Source organism: Anomaloglossus baeobatrachus, chromosome 5 (assembly GCF_048569485.1).
Source record: "Anomaloglossus baeobatrachus isolate aAnoBae1 chromosome 5, aAnoBae1.hap1, whole genome shotgun sequence".
Taxonomy (NCBI): domain Eukaryota; kingdom Metazoa; phylum Chordata; class Amphibia; order Anura; family Aromobatidae; genus Anomaloglossus; species Anomaloglossus baeobatrachus.
Genome location: NC_134357.1, coordinates 271,075,393 through 271,094,745, shown reverse-complemented (window position 1 = coordinate 271,094,745; position 19,353 = coordinate 271,075,393). Strand labels below are relative to the sequence as shown.

General features: G+C 44.2%; 1 protein-coding gene across 1 annotated transcript in view; it reads right to left on the bottom strand.

Annotated features, from left to right (window-relative positions):
* Positions 1 to 7,007: 7,007 nt before the first annotated feature.
* LOC142312734 (uncharacterized) overlaps positions 7,008 to 19,353 on the bottom strand; it is a 154,827-nt gene continuing 142,481 nt past the window's right edge. Inside the window, exons 23-25 of the mRNA XM_075351721.1 lie at positions 14,211 to 14,308; positions 13,894 to 14,014; positions 7,008 to 9,760 (exon numbers count right to left, since the gene is read on the bottom strand). Of these exons, the coding sequence (XP_075207836.1) occupies positions 8,682 to 9,760; positions 13,894 to 14,014; positions 14,211 to 14,308 (1,298 nt within the window). The 3' untranslated portion in view covers positions 7,008 to 8,681. The remainder of the gene's footprint in view (positions 9,761 to 13,893; positions 14,015 to 14,210; positions 14,309 to 19,353) is intronic.

The window sequence follows — 19,353 nt, the reverse complement described above, 5'->3', positions numbered from 1 at the left end:
AACCCCAGAATTTGTTAGGAGATTTCTCTTAAACGTGATGACACTCCATATGTGCACAAAACCTCCTGTTTGGGTACATGGCAGGGCTTAGAAAGGAAAGAGTGTTATTTGATTTTTAGCTAGTAAATTTGTCTGCAATAGGTGCAAAAAGAGGCTGAGTCCTGCACCACTCGTACGTCTCCGTTACCCGGATGATAAGCTTTCACTTGCAGGAGCTTGCAGCACCAGTATAGGAATTACTCCGGACACAGCGTGTTGGTCAGGTATGGAGGTACGATCCAATCAACAGGGTAAGATGAAAAATTACTGCAAAACAGCTGCTATACCGGATGTTCTTTTATTCAATCTTAGTGCAGGATAAAAATCGCGGCGGGAGGAGACCTGGATACCGGCCCCTCACAGAGGACGATGGCCGTTTCGCCTATAACTAGGCTTCTACGGGTCCACCAGTAGAAGCCCGTAGACCCGTAGAAGCCTAGTTATAGGTGAAACATCCGTCGTCCTCTGTGAGGGGCCGGTATCCAGGTCTCCTCCCGCTGCGATTTTTATCCTGCACTAAGATTGAATAAAAGAACATCCAGTATAGCAGCTGTTTTGCGGTCATTTTTCATCTTACCCTGTTGATTTGTCTGGAATAGACTGCAGACGCTTTGTCGCATTTGCAGAGCCCCTGACATGCTAATACAGCAGAAACCGATAAGTGACCACATTTTTAAAACTAGACAACTCTATTTTTTAACCTACAGGTGATTCATACAACTTTATAGCATTTAGATATGAAAACAAAAAAATATTTTTTCCCATTAAAATATTGGATAAGCACTAGGTGTATAATTTACACAATGGGTAAAGGGAGTAAACTGACCCCATAATTTGTTATGCATTTTCTCCCGAACTCAGTGATACCTAGTGGTACTGCAGATGTTCGGGTTCAATCGGACTTCAATAAAAAAAAAGTCTGGTTCGGGACCAGGCTTCATTCTGAACACTGAACCTCAAATAAGTCTAAGGGACCCGGACTTAAATGTTATAAAATGATGTTAGTAAGGGCTAGGGGTTGTAAAAGGAAGCAAAATGGGGATTAAAGCAGGACAATTATACTTACCGAGTTTCCGCCTGGCTGTTACACTGCTTCCAGGGTCGCTCATTAAGCCTCATGCATATTCACTGCTTCCCCCACCCACCCTCTGTGACAGTGTCTGTGATTTGTTACAGTCAGACTGCTGGTGTGCCACAGTGTGTGATTGGCTACCTTCACAGTAGCTTGTTGGGTCCCGGAAGTGGATTGTAAAACTAAATGAACAGTTAGAAAAAATGGTGTAGGGTCGTATTTTGATATCAAGAACAGATAAAGCATACAGCTGGAGGCTAAAGCTCCCAGCTGTGTGCGTTATCTTGGCTGTATTAGAAAAATACAAGGGACCACATGCGTTTTTTTTAATTATTTAAATAAATATTTTTAAAAAACTGTGGCCCCCCCCAATTTTGATACCCAGCCAAGATAAAGGAGACAGCTGGCGGCTGGTATTCTGAAGCTCAGGAGGCCAATGGTCAGTAGGCCTTCCTTAGCCTTAAAATAGCAGCCTGTAGCCGCCCCAGAATTGGCACTTCCAATTAGATGCACTAATCCTGGCGTTTAACCTTCCCATCCTGATTGCCCTGGTATGGTGGCAATCAGGGTAATATAAAGGGTTTATGACAGCTGTGATTTCTCAAAAAATCACAGCTGTCATCAGGCCCAAGGTTAGTAATGGGGTGGGGTCTATGAGATCCCCCCATTACTAATTGTGTAAGTTAAAAAGAAATAAACACAAAACACAGATTTAAAAAAAACAACAACCCCCTCTTCAATTTATTAACCCCTAAAACACCACTGCAGATTCGACAAAGTCCACAGACACGACACCCCAGAACGATCCTGACTCTGCTACATCCTGAGGTTGCAGCTGTGAGAGTAGTGACGTCAGTGAGTTCACCTGAGGTCACAGCTGGGGTTCCCACGGTACCCCAGCTGTGTCCTCAGGTAAACTGACCTAAGGTGAACTCAGTGACCTCACTTCAGGTGAATCATTGAACTCAATGCCAGATTACCAGATCGGCGATGTGTGCACATTGATTATTTAGTTACAGACATTTCTGCATCAAGTCTGCTTATCCGGGCAGAAAAACACACCAAAACTGCATCAGAAAAGCATGCGTTTTCTGTGCGTTTTTTTGCCTGGAATGCAGATTTAACAGGATATGGGTAACGGTTTCCCATCATCCTGACAGGTTATGGGTGCAATCAGTGGGATATAAATCGTAGGACACCCTTGGTCAAAATTACTGTTATAGGGAACAGTTAAGCAAGTTGAAGATTAAATGATCTCTAAAAAGCATAAAGTTAAAGATGACACATTTTCTTTGTTTTTAATGCAACACAATATATATTTCATCTTTTACATTGTAAAATTTACAAAAAAGAAATTAGCCAATGCAAAAATGTGGACACCCTAGGTTTCAGACCTTAGTCTGTTAGGCTTATGGCTTGTTCCCTATGATCGGTAAGAAAGACCAGGTGATGCAAATGTCACAGCTTTATAAATACCCAGCCTCCTCTATGTAACGCTAACTGCTAAAGATGGTGCTGCAGCAAGCAAAAGTGGACCCACTGGACCACAGGGGGACCCCGGGCCTACCCTTTGACGAGGTTATGCTGTCCGGGACTGTAGCAGCTGACCCCTAGGACAGGGACGGACACAGGTGCATAGAGGCTGTGTCACTGGAGAAGATAGGGACCAGCAGGGTAGTAGAGGCAGATGGCACAGTCAGGATGAACAGGCAGAGTCACTAGCAAGGCAAGGACCACCAGGATGGCTAAGGCAGATGGCACGGCCAAGACAGACAGGCAGATTCACTAGCAAGGTTGAGACCACCGGGATGGCTGAGGCAGATGGTATGGCCAGGATGGACAGGCAGAGTCACTAGCAAATCTGGGACCACCAGGATGCCTGAGGCAGATGGCAAAAATAATTCACCGAGTGTGAGTGTAAATGCTGAGTCATTTTGTATGACTAAAGCTCACAGAAGAGCTACAAAAAAACTCTTAAAAAAACCTTTACTGATTAATTAAAAAAAAGTACAAGTGCGTATCAATATAGTGAACAAGAAAAATGGCTCTAGGCTATGGTACCTAGTAAGAACCAATGGAAAGAAGGGGGAGGGGTGTCTACACCATAGAGAAAAAAAAATCCCAAGGGTTACTCCTATCACCCTATAGTTTCTCTTTTGGGAACGGAGAAACATGGAAAAGGCAATTTATTGCCAAGTGTAATCCCAACATTCCCCTATTTCTATATAACCATTAGATACAAAAGTTTAATGCATCTTATCAAGTGTGTTTAATTATAACCAGTCCAGTCAGGCCCATAGTTTCTGGGATTGTCACTTTTACTAGGTGATAAAGTCAAATCTTTCAATAATAATTTCCTCCTCTTGGTAGTTCTAAAACAGGAAGAAAAATCTGATCTATCTTAACACATCCCACCTATAGGGGACATTAATATATCTGTGGTGCCCCTGGGCTTCAGGCACCACAGGGTATTACACCACTTTTCAGGGGTAATATCTATCCCGGCTTAGGAGGGGGTTAATTGCCGGTGCCTTCACAAAACACACACAAACAACAGCAAGGTGTTTACTCACAGGGAGTGGACTAGGGCTGACAGGATAATTAGGGATCACGAAGAATTATATTTTCCCAGCCGCTAGAACAACCACTGGGGCGGGCACCACATGGGGTAGAAGTAGGCGCAACCATCACACTTACAGCGAACCTTCCCGGGCACAGTTTGGGATAACATCTAGCACTGACAACTGGCGTTAGTGTTTCTCTCTCTTTGTGGGCCCGTGGCTTGGAGCAGGAGGCTCAGTCTGGGTTCTGGATAGAAACCGAGGGACACTTCACTAAAAGAATTTCATGGGCACCGGCGGTAACCGCCGACTATTCGTGGTTGGCAGGAGCCCATTGTGGCAGATATCGGTACTCTGGGGCAGCGCCTGAAATACTTGTGAGTAAAAGATCTGGAACCGCAGCCCCTGTCTCCGCCTCTCCTTTATCGGCGCCGTCACCCAGCGCTGAAGCGCCAACGGGGACTACCACCACCCCCGTCCTTAGTCCGTCATCCTCCCCGGGGTAATCCCGCTCAGCCTGTGAGAAGCGACACCATCACGGCTGCACCCAACATCTGTCCCGGTGAGAGACCCTGCAGTGGCGGCCCTATCCCTGTCCGTGTACCATAGGTGGAGTCACGATCATCTTAAAAGAGTTTTCTAAACCGTCACTACCACCCCCATCCTCCGTCCTGCCCCCCTACCACCCTCCATTCTGTACACCTGGGGCAACGGGACCGGGTCAGGCCACCCCATGATGACGCAGAGGATCTACACCCCCGGCTCGGCAACGAGTAGGTTAAAACACCTTCCCCGTGCGGCCCTACATATCAACAAAGAGAAAGATAATCCCCATCAATCAATGTTACCCATGGAATAAATCCATGGGGAATACATAAACTCGACGCATTTTCCCCTCTAATGATATGAGGTTCATCAGGGGTTTTAGTATAAGTATTCATTATTTAGTTAGCTGACAATTCAGTTTGAACTAATACAGATGGAATTAGATAAAATATTTTTACTGTAACTTTGGAGTAGTTCTTTATGTAAATTGCAAGTCAAAATTACTTATCAGGATATGAATGTCTCCATGTGGACTCCCAGACAATTGTCACACATAATAGTATGTGGTTGCTAGAGGTACGTCCAAATTCAGACTAGGGATCATATATCCATATTTATTGTTATATTGTCTCAGGAAGACTGAAGGTCCCCTCCATGCGGTGATAAGAGCATAAGGTGCACCCCTCATCAGTGGTTCAGTATCCAATGTTATTTACATCATCTTAGTCTGTTCAAAAGTATGAATATGCTGTTAGAAGATCTCACACTGCTTCAATGTCATACCATAATCTAGGCTTTTATCTTGTCCTGTGATGTAGAACTACTCACATATTGTTGGAAAGCCCATCCACTTTAGAGCGTCAGGAGTAACTCTTGGGATTTTTTTTTCTCTATGGTGTAGACACCCCTCCCCCTCCTTTACATTGGTTCTTACTAGATACCGTAGCTTAGAGCCATTTTTATCTTGTTATCTTGTTCACTATAGTGATACGCACTTGTATTTTTTTTTATTTATTAATAAAGGATTTTTAAGAGTTTTTTTGTAGTTCTTCTGTGAGCTAAGGCATATATCATGGCTAGGACTGAGAGGCAGAGTTATTTGAAAGGCAGGGACTATCGGGATGGCTGAGGCAGATGGCATGGCCAGGATGGACAAGCAGAGTCACTAGCAAAACTGGGCAATGAAAAGACTAACTAGCTAAACTAGGGCATTGATCACGCAACTCTCCTAGTGGGAGTGTGCCTTAAATACCCAGTGCCTCTCAGTAATAGGCTAAGAGGCACATCCTAGGAGTGGCGTGCTAGACCTTTAAGAGGAGGGCTGTAGTGCACGCGTGCCCACCCTAGAAGCACTCCCGGAGGTCCTGTGACGGACGCATTGGCCCCAGGAGGGGGAAGCAGGAAGTAGCTACGTGGGGGACTGCAGGGGCGCCAAGCAGTGTGGAGAGAGCCAGCTGCGTTAGTGAGAGCGCGTCCCTGCAGAGGGGAGACAGAGGAGAGCAGGGACGCCAGCACTACAAAGCCCTTTTTATCGGGTTTCTTCCACTTATTCTTTATTAGGGAAGACACATTCCTGTGAACTGGAAAACATTTTTGTCTCCTAGCTTCCAATCATTACGTCATGTATAGTTTTGGGTTCCTTAATGTCTTTAATCGTCATTATGGCTCTAACTGCCTTGACCAACGTATCGGTGTCATTGGCAGGGAAACAAGTATGACCTGCATTATCCTTCAAAGAGGTTGAGCATAAAACATAAGAATAGAAATTTTCGAACTTTCCATCCTCCAACTCCTCATCAGACTTTTGGTCTTCCTGAGAAAGCATAAGGGGACTTGTTCTTAAACCTTATAAATGAGTCTCTTTTTTTTCAAAGCTTTTATATTCTTTACAATGGATGGTGATTTCTCTGCTATCGTGTTTTCAATGCACAACTGTATAATCGAACCAGACACGCCAATTAATTGGAAATGAGATGACTTGCTCAAATATTTGTGCATCACTATGCACTATCGCCTCATGTCCCTCTTGAAACGTGCAAGGTGAGAGGCCAGAATCCATAAATGGAAATGTAATGAGGTCCTTGGAATGTCCAAGTGTGGGATCACTTGTCTCCTGGGACTCGCCATGGTGGGAGGAAGGAGGATCAGAGGGAGGATTCTGTGGTCCAGTCTCTTGGCTAGTGAGACTGGACCGTTTGGAAGACAGGGTGGTGCTTGGAAATATACTGGAGGCAATATCTGCCATCCAACTGACCACCTGTTCACATAGTTCTGGCTTCAAAGGTAGTATCCTGTGCCCCCTAGGACAGGAAGCAAGGTCTCATGGATGAGCATATTGGTTGTGCTCCTGCAACAGGCACAGTTTCACCTGTCCCACAGCCTCTGCATGCACCATCAATAACACGTCCACTCACTTCCACATCCCTTACCGCACGCCTTGTGCATTTTAAATTAGGTATATTATTCCTGCAAACTAACTGGTATTAATAGGGAAATTAAAATATGTAGCCCTGAAAAGGCTTTTGTTTTTAGGTTGCAGCAGCAGTATACCTAAAGAAGGGTTGTAAGGCAATAAACCCTGTCTGTATGCCAATAATCCAAAACTATTCCTTCTCGCCAGCTATGCCTACACTGAATGCAGGTAACAGCAGTTTTGCTAGAGAAAAGACAGTATGTAGCCCTGAAACAGACTTGTTTTAATGGTGCAGCAGTGGTATACAATTACTGCAATAGGAATTAAACACTGTCTATATGCCTGCTCTAATCTAAACTCTCCCTCCTAAATCAACTCTCCCTGAGCTGCTTCCAGAGTAGAGTGTGCCGAGCATCGCGCTACCGGGTATTATATAAGACTCAAAGAGGTGATGTGACCAGCCAATCACTGTAATTTCAGTAGAAAATATGGCTATGGCATTACTGTGTATGGCAGGCAATCCCCGCATGTTGATTGGCTGTCTAACACCCGCAATATTCAATCGAATAACCAATGTACCCAAGCACCCCAATATTCGATCGAGTATCAAGCAGTGGCAAGCAGGCTCACTCGTCACTAACTAACTAAAGCAACTTAATAACTTGAGAATATCCCTTCAAGCTTCTGGAAATATCACTTCACCAAAATCCCATGCATGTATCTCAATGGTCAAGCATAATATCTTGTTTGTAATCTTGATGTACAATCATTGCATAGTTAATTCATTTTTATTATATTCATGCCATGACTACAGAATACACATTATATGTACATATGAACTAACATTATTAAAATAGTATTGACAAATAACTTCCAATATATTATTTTAAACATCACACATAGGCAAAAGAAATAATATTATCATGGAATATCTAATATGACAAATGGAAGAATGGGAGGCTGTCTTTGTGAGAGATCACTATAGAGCCAGATCAGTTCTGTGGATGGATTTTACTATAAATAACAGCTTTTTAATATATACTTACTGCTTGATTTGTTTTGTGCTACATTTTTAATTTCAGTTTAACCCTGACAAGGAGAGACATCATTACTGTAGTCTAATGTTGCATTTACATAGCAAAAGAATGATGTATAAAATGCTAATTTCACAATCATCTTGCCATGTAACCATGCTGCCAATCACCTGATGAACAAGCAAGGTGCTCTTTCATTAGGTAAAATGATCTTTTGTGTAGTATAAAAAAAAAAATCATTCTTGGAGGTGCATTGTCTTGTGTAAACAGGACCAGCGCTGTCAAGAGCTAGGGCAGTTTGTGCGCTAATCAGTATAATATAGATTTTTCAGTGAGCGTCATTTCCTTTGATCTGCCTATATAAAAAGGCATTTAACACTAGAAGTCCCAGAAATTTCGAGCTCCGCCCTGAACTCCCGAAAGAGGGTCAAATGACCCTTAGTCCAAACTGAATAGAACTAACTAAAACTAAATGGCTAAACTCAATGGAAAACAACAACCTCCTGTGGTGCGAAAGTAATGGCCTTAATTACAGAACAAAAGACGGTGATTATAGGATGTTAGCTAAAATCCTTCAGGTCATTCGACCCGTCTCTGGGTTCCAAAGGTAGAAATGTTAAATGACCCCTCTCTGGGACTTCTAGTGTTAAAAGATCGGCAATTGGTAAATGTTTACCAATCAGCAATCATATCATGCCAACAGTCGGTCCATGTAAACAAGCCCTAAGGAACGCATCACACCAAGATAACTCTCAGTTGTAGACTACAGTAACAGGAAGGATCAAGGTGATGGATAACTCTAGGGCTACTGCTTAAAAAGGCTACAAGCCTACACCCTGCACTTCTTGTCCATCTTGGAAGCCCAGCTCTGGTGGACCCAATGTAAGTACAGTATAATATAACAGTACAAAATGGAGAATTCAAGCCACCCAAAAACTGAAATGTAATGACCTAGTATAGCTTTTATATGGAAAGAACCCCATGACCTAAAAAATGTGGTCTGTACTTAAAATATTTTACATATTGCGATATAAAAAGGGCCTATCTCCTGTGTGAATCCGCTGATGTTTCATGAGAACAGATTTCTGAGTAAAACACCTTCCGCACTCTGAACATGAAAATGGCTTCTCCCCTTTGTGAATTCGCTGATGTTTATCAAGAACAGATTTCTGGGTAAAACACCTTCCACACTCTGAACATGAAAACGGCTTTTCTCCAGTGTGAATCCTCTGATGTTTAACAAGAACTGATTTGTCAGTAAAACATTTCCCACATTCAGGACATGGAAACGGCCTCTCGCCAGTGTGAGTTCTCAGGTGATTAACCAGAACTGCTCTCTTATTAAAACATTTCCCACATACGGAACATGAAAACGGTCGCTCCCCTGTGTGAATTTTTTCATGTTCACTAAGGCCTGATTTATAGGTAAAACATTTCCCACATTCTAAGCATACAAAAGGTTTCTCCCCTGTGTGAATTCTCCCATGTTCAACAAGGCTTGACTTTCGGGTAAAGCATCTTCCACAATCTGAACATGAAAACGGTTTCTTTCCAGTGTGAAGTTTTTGATGTTCAAAAAGACCTGATTTCTGGGCATAAGATTTCCCACATTCTGTACATGAAAATGGTTTCTCCCCAGAATGAATTTTCTGATGTTTTAAAAGATCCGATTCTTGTGTAAACCATTTTCCACATTCCAAACAAAGAAATTGAGGTGGACCCGTGTTTGTTCTCTGCTGATTGAGAAGATACGGTCTTTGTGCTAAATTTCTCTCGTCATCTGCATAAGAAATAGGCTCTTCTCCCATGTAATGTCTTTGATGTTCTTCAATATAAGATTCCCAAGGAGAGGGTTGGCCACTTTCACTGTTATCGGATTTCTGGGGGAAATGGTCCTTAGGCTCAGAAAATGGGAATATATTAGCTTCTTCATAACATGTAGCTTGTGAGTCAGTTAATGATAGACCAGGAAAAGGTCTCTTGATAATAGAAGGATAAGATGATGCATCACTGCTGAGACGTTGTGAATGTATATCGGAGCAAGTAGAGTTTTCCATCGAAGAATTTGGTGTGATACCATCATCTTCCTCTAAATCTGGGGATAAAAGATGAACGGTATAGTCAACTAATGTTTTCAAAGAGTATATCCTGAAAAGTTGGTATTAGCTTGCCAAAAGGATTGGCACAATTTTTCTATTACAACAGGCAGTAACGCAATCAACAAAAAAACAAGAGGCTGTAACACCTCTCTTTTCAGCATACCTTGGAATCAAAGGTCACAATAATTTCTGTAAAGACCTTCTTTATGCTTATAAAGGCACCTGCACTCTGAATTCAGTCTCATGTTCACGTAGGAGACCTCTTAGTATAAATGCATACAAAATGATTAGTCCTTGGCTATGTTCACACAACGGTATTTTCTCTATCCGAGAAAAAACATCCAATTATGCTATGATTACTCTCAGATCTGAGTGTAATCCGTTTTTCTTGGATGCAGAGAATAAAAATGTGTAAAAAAAAAAAAAAAAAAAAAAAAAAGATTCTCCATTCTGTCAGTTCATGAAAATAGAAATGCACTCAGATGTCATGAGCGTGTGGTCTGATATTTTTCACTGACTCACACTTGAGTAACATCTGATTCACAAAGGGAAATCATGCATGCTGCGATTTCTTTCCTCGGATCACTTGATCCAAGGAGAAAAAAAAAAAAAAAATCGATCAGGTGCACTGCCCAATTAATAACATTGGTCCGAGTGCGATCCGATTTTATACAAAATATATATATAATGAGGACTGACTGAAAAAACATTTGCCACATGCATACTCCTGTTTTATTTATTGCAACTACAGTGGGGAAAATAAGTATTTGATACACTGCCAATTTTGCACGTTTTCCCACCTACAAAGAATGGAGAGGGCTGTAATTTTTATCGTAGATACACTTCAACTGTGACAGACAGAATAAAAAGAAAAAATCCAGAAAAATACATTGTGTGATTTTTAAATAAATAAATTGCATTTTATTGCATGATATAAGTATTTGAGACAATAGAAAAACAGAACTTAATATTTGGTGCAGAAACCTTTGTTTGCAATTACAGAGGTCAGACGTTTCCTGTAGTTGTTGTGACCACGTTTGCACACACTGCAGCAGGGATTTCAGTCCACTCCTCCATACAGATCATCTTCAGATCTTTCAGGTTTCGGGGTTGTCGCCGGGCAACATTGAGTTTCAGCTCCCTCCAAAGATTTTCTATTGGGTTCAGGTCTGGAGACTGGCTAGGCCACTCCAGGACCTTAAATGCTTCCTTTGGAGCTACTGCTTAGTTGCCCAGGCTGTGTGTTTCGGGTCATTGTCATGCTGGAAAACCAAGTCATGACCCATTTTCAATGCTCTTACCGAGGAAAGGAGGTTGTTGGCTAAAATCTCATGATACATGACCTCATCCATCCTCTCTTCAATACGGTGCAGTTCTCCTGTCCCCTTTGCAGAAAAACATTCCCATATGTATGATGTTTCCACCCCCACAATTCACAGTTGGGACAGTGTTCTTGGGGTTGTACTCATCCTCCTTCTTTCTCCAAACACAGCGAGTGGAATTGATACCAAAAATTCTATTTTGGTCTCATCTGACCACATAACCTTCTCACATGCCTCCTCTGAATCATGCAGATAGACACTGGCGAATTTCAAACGGGCCTGGACATGTGTTGGCGTGAGCAGGGGGACCATGCGAGCCCTGCAGGATTTTAATCTATGACGGCGTAGTGTGTTACTAACGATAATCTTTGAGGCTGTGGTCTCAGCTCTCTTCAGGTCATTGACCAAGTCCTCCCATGTAGGTCGGGGCTGATTCCTGACCTTTCTCAGAATCATCTTTACCCCATGGGGCGAGATCTTGCATGGAGCCCCAAGCCAAGTAAGATTGACAGTCATCTTGTATTTTTTCCATACTCTTATAATTGCATCAACAGTTGTTGCCTTCCCACCAAGCTGCTTGCCTATTATCCTGTAGCCCAACCCAGCCTTGTACAGATCTACAATTTTGTCCCTCGTGTCCTTAAACAGCTCTTTGGTCTTGGCCATGGTGGAGAAGTTGGAGTATGATTGATTGAGTGTGTTGACAGGTCTCTTTTATACAGCTAATGAGTTCCAACAGGTGCAATTAATACAGTTAATGAGTGCAGAGTAGGAGGACTTCTTTAAGAAAAAAATAACAGGTCTGCGAGAGCCAGAATTCTTGCTGTTGTTAGGTGATCAAATACTTATTTCATGCAATAGAATGCAAATTAATTATTTAAAAATTAAACATGATTTTCTGGGGGATTCTGTCTGTCACAGTTAAAGTGTACCTACAGACCGCTCCATTCTTTATAGGTGGGAACACTTGCAAAATCGGTAGTGCATCAAATACTTATTTTTCCCACTGTAGATGAATGCAATCAGTCTATAAAATGAAATATTTTTCAGCTTTGTGTCTCAAATTTACAGTGCCTTGCGAAAGTATTCAGCTCCCTTGAATTTTTCAGCCTTTTCCCACATTTCAGGCTTCAAACAAAGATAAAAAATTTAATGTTATGGTGAAGAATCAACAACAAGTGGGACACTATTGTGAAGTTGAACAAAATGTATTGCTTATTTTAAATAAAATAAAAAAATAACAGAAAAGTGGGGCATGCAATTTTATTCGTCCCCTTTAAGTTAATACTTTGTAACGCCACCTTTTGCTGCGATTACAGCACAAGTCGCTTGGGGTATGTGTCTATCAATTTTGCACATCGAGAGAATGAAATTCTTGCCCATTCTTCCTTTGTAAACAGCTGGAGCTGAGTGAGGTTGGATGGAGAGCGTTTATGAACAGCAGTTTTCAGCTCTTTCCACAGAGTCTCGATTGGATTCAGGTCTGGACTTTGACTTGACCATTCTAACACCTGGATACGATTATTTGTGAACCATTCCATTGTAGATTTTGCTTTATGTTTTGGATTATTGTCTTGTTGGAAGACAAATCTCCGTTCCAGTCTCAGGTCTTTTGGAGACTCCAACAGGTTTTCTTCAAGAATGGTCCTGTATTTGGCTCCATCCATCTTCCCATCAATTTTAACCATCTTCCCTGTCCCTGTTGAAGAAAAGCATGCCCAAACCATGATGCTGCCACCACCATGTTTGATAGTGGGGATGATGGTGTGTTCAGGGTGATGAGCTGTGTTGCATTTACGCCAAACATATCGTTTGGCATTGTGCCCAAATAGTTCGATTTTGGTTTCATCTGACCAGAGCACCTTCTTCCACATGTTTGGTGTGTCTCCCAGGTGGCTTGTGGCAAACTTTAAACAACACTTTTTATGGATATCTTTGAGAAATAGCTTTCTTCTTGCCATTCTTCCATAAAGGCCAGATTTCTGCAGTGTACGACTGATTGTTGTCCTATAGACAGACTCTCCCACCTCAGCTGTAGATCTCTGCAGTTCATCCAGAGTGATCATTGGCCTCTTGGCTGCATATCTGATCAGTCTTCTCCTTGTTTGATTGAAATTTTTGAGGGACGGCCGGGTCTTGGTAGATTTGCGGTGGTATGATACTCCTTCCATTTCAATATGATCGCTTGCACAGTGCTTCTTGAGATGTTTAAAGTTTTGGAAAACAGTATCATGGACCTGCCTGTTGTGTTCCATGGTATTCATGATGCTCTCTGCGCTTTAAAGAGAACACTGAGACTATCACAGAGCAGGTGCATTTATACGGAGACTTCATTACACACAGGTCGATTATATTTATCATCATTAGTCATTTGAGACAACATTGGATCATTCAGAGATCCTCAAACTTCTGGAGTGAGTTTGCTGCACTGAAAGTAAAGGGGACGAATACTATTGCACGCCCCACTTTTCAGTTATTTATTTTTTTTAAAAAGTTTAAAATATGCAATAAATTTCATTCAACTTCACAATTGTGTCCCACTTGTTGTTGATTCTTCATAACATTAACATTTTTATCTTTATGTTTGAAGCCTGAAATGTGGGAAAAGGTTGAAAAATTCAAGGGGGCCGAATACTTTTGCAAGGCACTGTAATTGTTGCAAATTATATCCTCCTCCATGGCTAAAGACAATCCTTAAAAATGCCAAGAGGAGTAGATCTACGTTAAGGAAAAATATTTAATACGCCCTCTGCTTGGAATATGTGTTGAAATTACACTAGAATATTGATTTTATGGTTAATGCTCACCTGGACTGATATCTACAGGAACTTCTTCCTTACATTGCTGATCCGCCTTGACATACACTTCTTCTTCGTCACCATCTATAACTTCAATTTTAATATCGATCAAGTCTTCACCTTGATTTAACTTGTAGGAGAAATAATATACAAGTCAGCAAAGACCGAAAATGAGTAGAACTGATAACCTCATTGGAAACTAAAATGAGATACAATCACTTTATCCCCATTAGAGGTTTCCTAATGTTACAATTCAGAACAATTAGCAAGAAATGTTCCAGGACACAAGGTCTTCAAGGCTTTTATTCATGTGATGTACAGTATACCTCAGGATTCTCTGGAACACTGTGATTTTCTTCTTGACCATCCTTGGAATAGAGGGAGCTGGCAGATCTACGTCTTTTACTTCTCCTACTTGATACAGCTGTAGACACACAATGACTTCAGGTCAATACGAGTAGCTAGATACCAAACATGTATAGGTTTACTTTTTAATTTAAGTGGTGAAAAAAGAAATCAGAAATTTGACAAAAATAAAAAAAAAAAAGTCACTTTGGTTGCCATTTTCTGAAAGCCATAATGTTCTCATTTTTGGGGGATCTGGGACTGTGTAATGGCTTATTTTTTGCGACCCGAGCTGACGTTTTTACTGAAACCATTCTGGAGTAGACACAATATTTTGATTGCCTTTTACTGCAATGTTTGCAGCGGCCAAAAACCCCAGTAATTGTGGCATTTTTTTGTTTTTTTTTCTTGTTACGCTGTTTGCCAATTGGATTAATTTTTTATATATTTTTTGATAATTGGACATTTTTGAATGCAGCGATACCAAATATGTGTATGTTTATATATTTTTTTCCAATTGTTTTATTTTCAACGGGGCAAAGAGGGGCAATTTGAACTTTTGTTAGTTTTTTTTTATCAGATTTTATTTTTTTTACGTTTTATTTTATTTATTAGTCTCCTGACAGGAATTGAAGCTGCAATCATTTGATCACTTGTGCTATACAGTGTAGGGCATCAGCACTGCTCTGCGCAACAGAAACCACGATCTCCTATGAACGCCGTCGTTCACAGGAGTATCATCATGACAAATACAGGGCTCTTCAACTGACCCTTGGCTGTCATGACAACCCATCGGAGCCCTACGATCATGTTCACAGGTGTGCTGAGGGGAGCAAAGCATGACGCACTCCTGCCGGCATGTGTTAAGTTCCACTGTCAGAGATTGACAGCGGGATTTAACTGGTTAACAACCATGAACAGATCTCCGATCCACCCGCGGCTTTTAGATTCACATTACAGATGATCAAAGCAGCCGTCATATACGGAAAGAAGGGAATTTTGTTTACTTACCGTAAATTCCTTTTCTTCTAGCTCCAATTGTGAGACCCAGACAATTGGGTGTATAGCTACTGCCTCCGGAGGCCACACAAAATATTACACTTAAAAGTGTAAACCCCTCCCCTCTGCTATACACCCTCCCGTGCATCACGGGCTCCTCAGTTTTGGTGCAAAAGCAGGAAGGAGGAAACTTATAAATTGGTCTAAGGTAAATTCAATCCGAAGGATGTTCGGAGAACTGAAACCATGACCAAGAACAGTTCAATCTGAACAACATGTATACACAAAAGAACAAACAGCCCGAAGGGAACAGGGGTGGGTGCTGGGTCTCCCAATTGGAGCTAGAAGAAAAGGAATTTACGGTAAGTAAACAAAATTCCCTTCTTCTTTGTCGCTCCATTGGGAGACCCAGACAATTGGGACGTCCAAAAGCAGTCCCTGGGTGGGTAAAAGAATACCTCGGTAAAAGAGCCGTAAAACGGCTCCTTCCTACAGGTGGGCAACCGCCGCCTGAAGGACTCGCCTACCTAAGCTGGCATCTGCCGAGCGTAGGTATGCACTAGATAGTGCTCCGTGAAAGCGTGTAGACTCAACCAGGTAGTCGCCTGACACACCTGCTGAGCCGTAGCCTGGTGCAGCAACGCCCAGGACGCGCCCACAGCTCTGGGAGAATGGGCCTTCAGCCTTGAAGGAACCGGAAGCCCAGCAGAACGGTAGGCTTCAAGAATTGGTTCCTTGATCCACCGAGCCAAGTTGACTTGGGAGCTTGCGACCCTTTACTCTGGCCAGCGACAAGGACAAGAGCGCATCCGAGCGGCGCAGGAGCGCCGTACGAGAAATGTAGAGTCTGAGTGCTCTCACCAGACCTAACAAGTGCAAATCCTTTTCACGTTGGTGAACCGGATGAGAACAAAAGGAAGGTAAGAAGGTATCCTGATTGAGATGAACAGAGGATACCACCTTCGGGAGAAATTCCAGAACCGAGCGCAGAACCAGCTTGTCCTGGTGAAACACCAGGAAGGGGGACTTGCATGACAGCGCTGCTATGTCAGACACTCTGCGGAGTGACGTGACTGCACTAGGAAGACCACCTTCTGCGAAAGGCGTGAAAGAGAATATCCCTCATTGGCTCGAAGGGTGGTTTCTGAAGAGCCGGTATCACCCTGTTCCGATCCCAGGGTTCTAGCCGACGCTTGTAAGGAGGGACTATGTGGCAAACCCCCTGCAGGAACGTGCGTACCTGAGGGAGTTTGACTAGACGCTTTTAAAAAAAAACACAGAAAGCGCCGAAACTTGTCCCTTAAGGGAACCGAGAGACAACCCCCTTTTCCATTCCGGATTGAAGGAAGGACAGAAAGTGGGCAAGGCGAATGGCCAGAGAGTAAAACTCTGATCAGAGCACCAGGATAAGAAGATCTTCCACGTCCTGTGGTAGATCTTGGCGGACGTTGGTTTCCTGGCCTGTCTCATAGTGGCAATGACCTCTTGAGATAACCCTGAAGACGCTAGGATCCGGGACACAATGGCCACGCAGTCAGGTTGAGGGCCGCCGAATTCAGATGGAAAAAACGGCCCTTGAGACAGCAAGTCTGGCCGGTCTAGTAGTGTCCACGGTTGGCCTACCGTGAGATGCCACAGATCCGGGTACCACGACCTCCTCGGCCAGTCTGGAGCGACGAGGATGGCGCGGTGGCTGTCGGATCTGATCCTGCGTAACACTCTGGGCAGCGGTGCCAGAGGAGGAATATGTGAGGCAGGGAAACTGCGACCAATCCTGCACTAATGCGTCTGCCGCCAGAGCTTTGTGATCTTGAGAACGTGCCATGAATACCGTGACTTTGTTGTTGTGCCGGGACGCCAATAGGTCGACGTCCGGCTTCCCCCAGCGGCAACAAATCTCTTGAAACACATCCGGTCGAAGAGACCATTCCCCTGCGTCCATGCCCTGGCGACTGAGAAAGTCTGCTTCCCAGTTTTCTACACCCGGGATGTGAACTGCGGAGATGGTGGAGGCTGTGGCTTCCACCCACAGCAGAATCCGCCGGACTTGCTGGAAGGCTTGCCGACTGCTTGTGCCGCCTTGGTGGTTGATGTATGCCACCGCCTTGGCGTTGTCCGACTGAATTCGGATCTGCCTGCCTTCCAGCCATGGCTGGAACGCTTTTAGGGCTAGAACACTGCCCTTATCTCCAGAACATTGATCTGGAGGGAAGACTCTGCTGAGTCCATGTACCCTGAGCCCTGTGGCGGAGGAAGACTCCCTGACAGACTCGCGTCCGCCGTGACCACAGGCCAGGATGTGGGCAGGAAGGACTTTTTCCTTTGACAAGAGTGGGAAGAAGCCACCACTGAAGGGAGGCCATGGCTGCCCGAGAAGGAGCAACGTCCTTGTCGAGGGACGTCGATTTGCTGTCCCATTTGCGGAGAAAGTCCCATTAAAGTGGGCGCAGATGAATCAGCGCAAACGGAGCTGCCTCTATTGCTGCCACCAACTTCTCTAGGAAGTGCATGAGGCGCCTCAAAGGGTGTGACTGGGCTCGAAGGAACGATTGCACCCCTGTCTGTAGTGAACGCTGTTTGTCCAGCGGAAGCTTCACTATCGCTGAGAGAGTATGAAACTCCATGCCGAGATATGTCAGTGATTGGGCCGGTGTCAATTTTGACTTTAGGAAAAATTGATGAACCACCCGAATCTCTGGAGAGTCTCTAGAGCCATGTTCAGGCTGTGCTGGCATGCCACCCGAGAGGGGGCCTTGACTAGCAGATTGCCTGAGAGAGTAGGACCGCTACCACAGTTGTCATGACCTTGGTGAAGGCCCGTAGGGCTGTCACCAGGCCGAAAGTTAGTGCCACGAACTGAAGGTGTTCGTTCCCTATGTCGAAGCGCAGGAAGTGCTGATATCCTGATACAATCGGCACGTGGAGATAAGCATCCCTGATGTCGATTGATGCTAGGAAGCCTCCTTGGGCCATCAAAGGCGATGGCAAGCGGAGAGATTCCATCCGGAACCGTCAGGTTCTCTGTCCGTTGAGCAGTGTGAAGTCCAGAACGGGGCGGGGTGATCCGTCCTATCTGGTACCACGAACAAGCTGGAGTAAAAAAGCCGCGACTACGTTCTTGAAGGGGAACGAGGATCGCAACTCCTCCTGCCTTCGGAGTGTTCACCGCCTGGAAACGTGCATCGGCTCGCTCGGGGGACGGAGATGCTGTGAAGCAACGAGTCGGAGGACGAGAACTGAGCTCTATCCTGTGACCGTAAGACAGAATGTCTCCTACATCGGTCTTGGACATGTGGGGACCACTCCCCTGACCTGGACCGCCATGCAGAAAAGGTTCTCTGTGCCCGGCGGAGGATGAAAATACCCTCGCCTGAGACGTCAAAGACGCTAATTGCGGAGCACAGGATGACCGCATCGATCTGAGACAGAGCAGCTGAGATAGCCTGGAGTGCCCACCCCTGCAAAGGCTGGGGCAACGGACGCGCCTATGGCTTCATAGATGGATCCCATTAGGTGTTCTATCTGTCTGTCCGTGGCATTCTTGAGCGTGGACCCGCCAGCCACTGCTACTACTGATCTAGCCGCCAGTCCAGAGACTGGAGGGCACCTTATGACACTGAGCCGAAACCTTAACAACGTCAGATAGGAAGAGACAACGTGTGTTATAAGGCGTTCAGTAAAACGCTTGTCCGGGAAGGTGTGCTTCTGGACAGTATCTGTGCATTAGCTGGACTGGGACTGCGGTTCGTGCTGGAGTTTACCACGTAATAACTAGAGGCCACCCCAGGAACACGCTTCGTCGCAGACCGATAGAGGCCTGGGGCGATCCCGCAGTGCCCGGGCCTGTGTAAGGGGCCGGTCTGGACTGCAAACTCCTAGTCTCTTAGCCGACCATTTGTCCATGGCCTGAGACATGGATAGTGAAAATGATCCAGAGAGTTTCTCAGCAAAGCTGTAACTCTGTCCCTGCCGCCTGGATAGGGAACGCCGGCGAAGTTTTCATCATGCAAACTCTGTCGCTGTCATCTGTGCAGTGCCCGTAATATAGGCGCACAAGAGGTTAAAATAAGCCAGTGTCTTGGCACCCTTACTCTTTAAGAGCAGACAACAGCCTGTCGTCCGCAG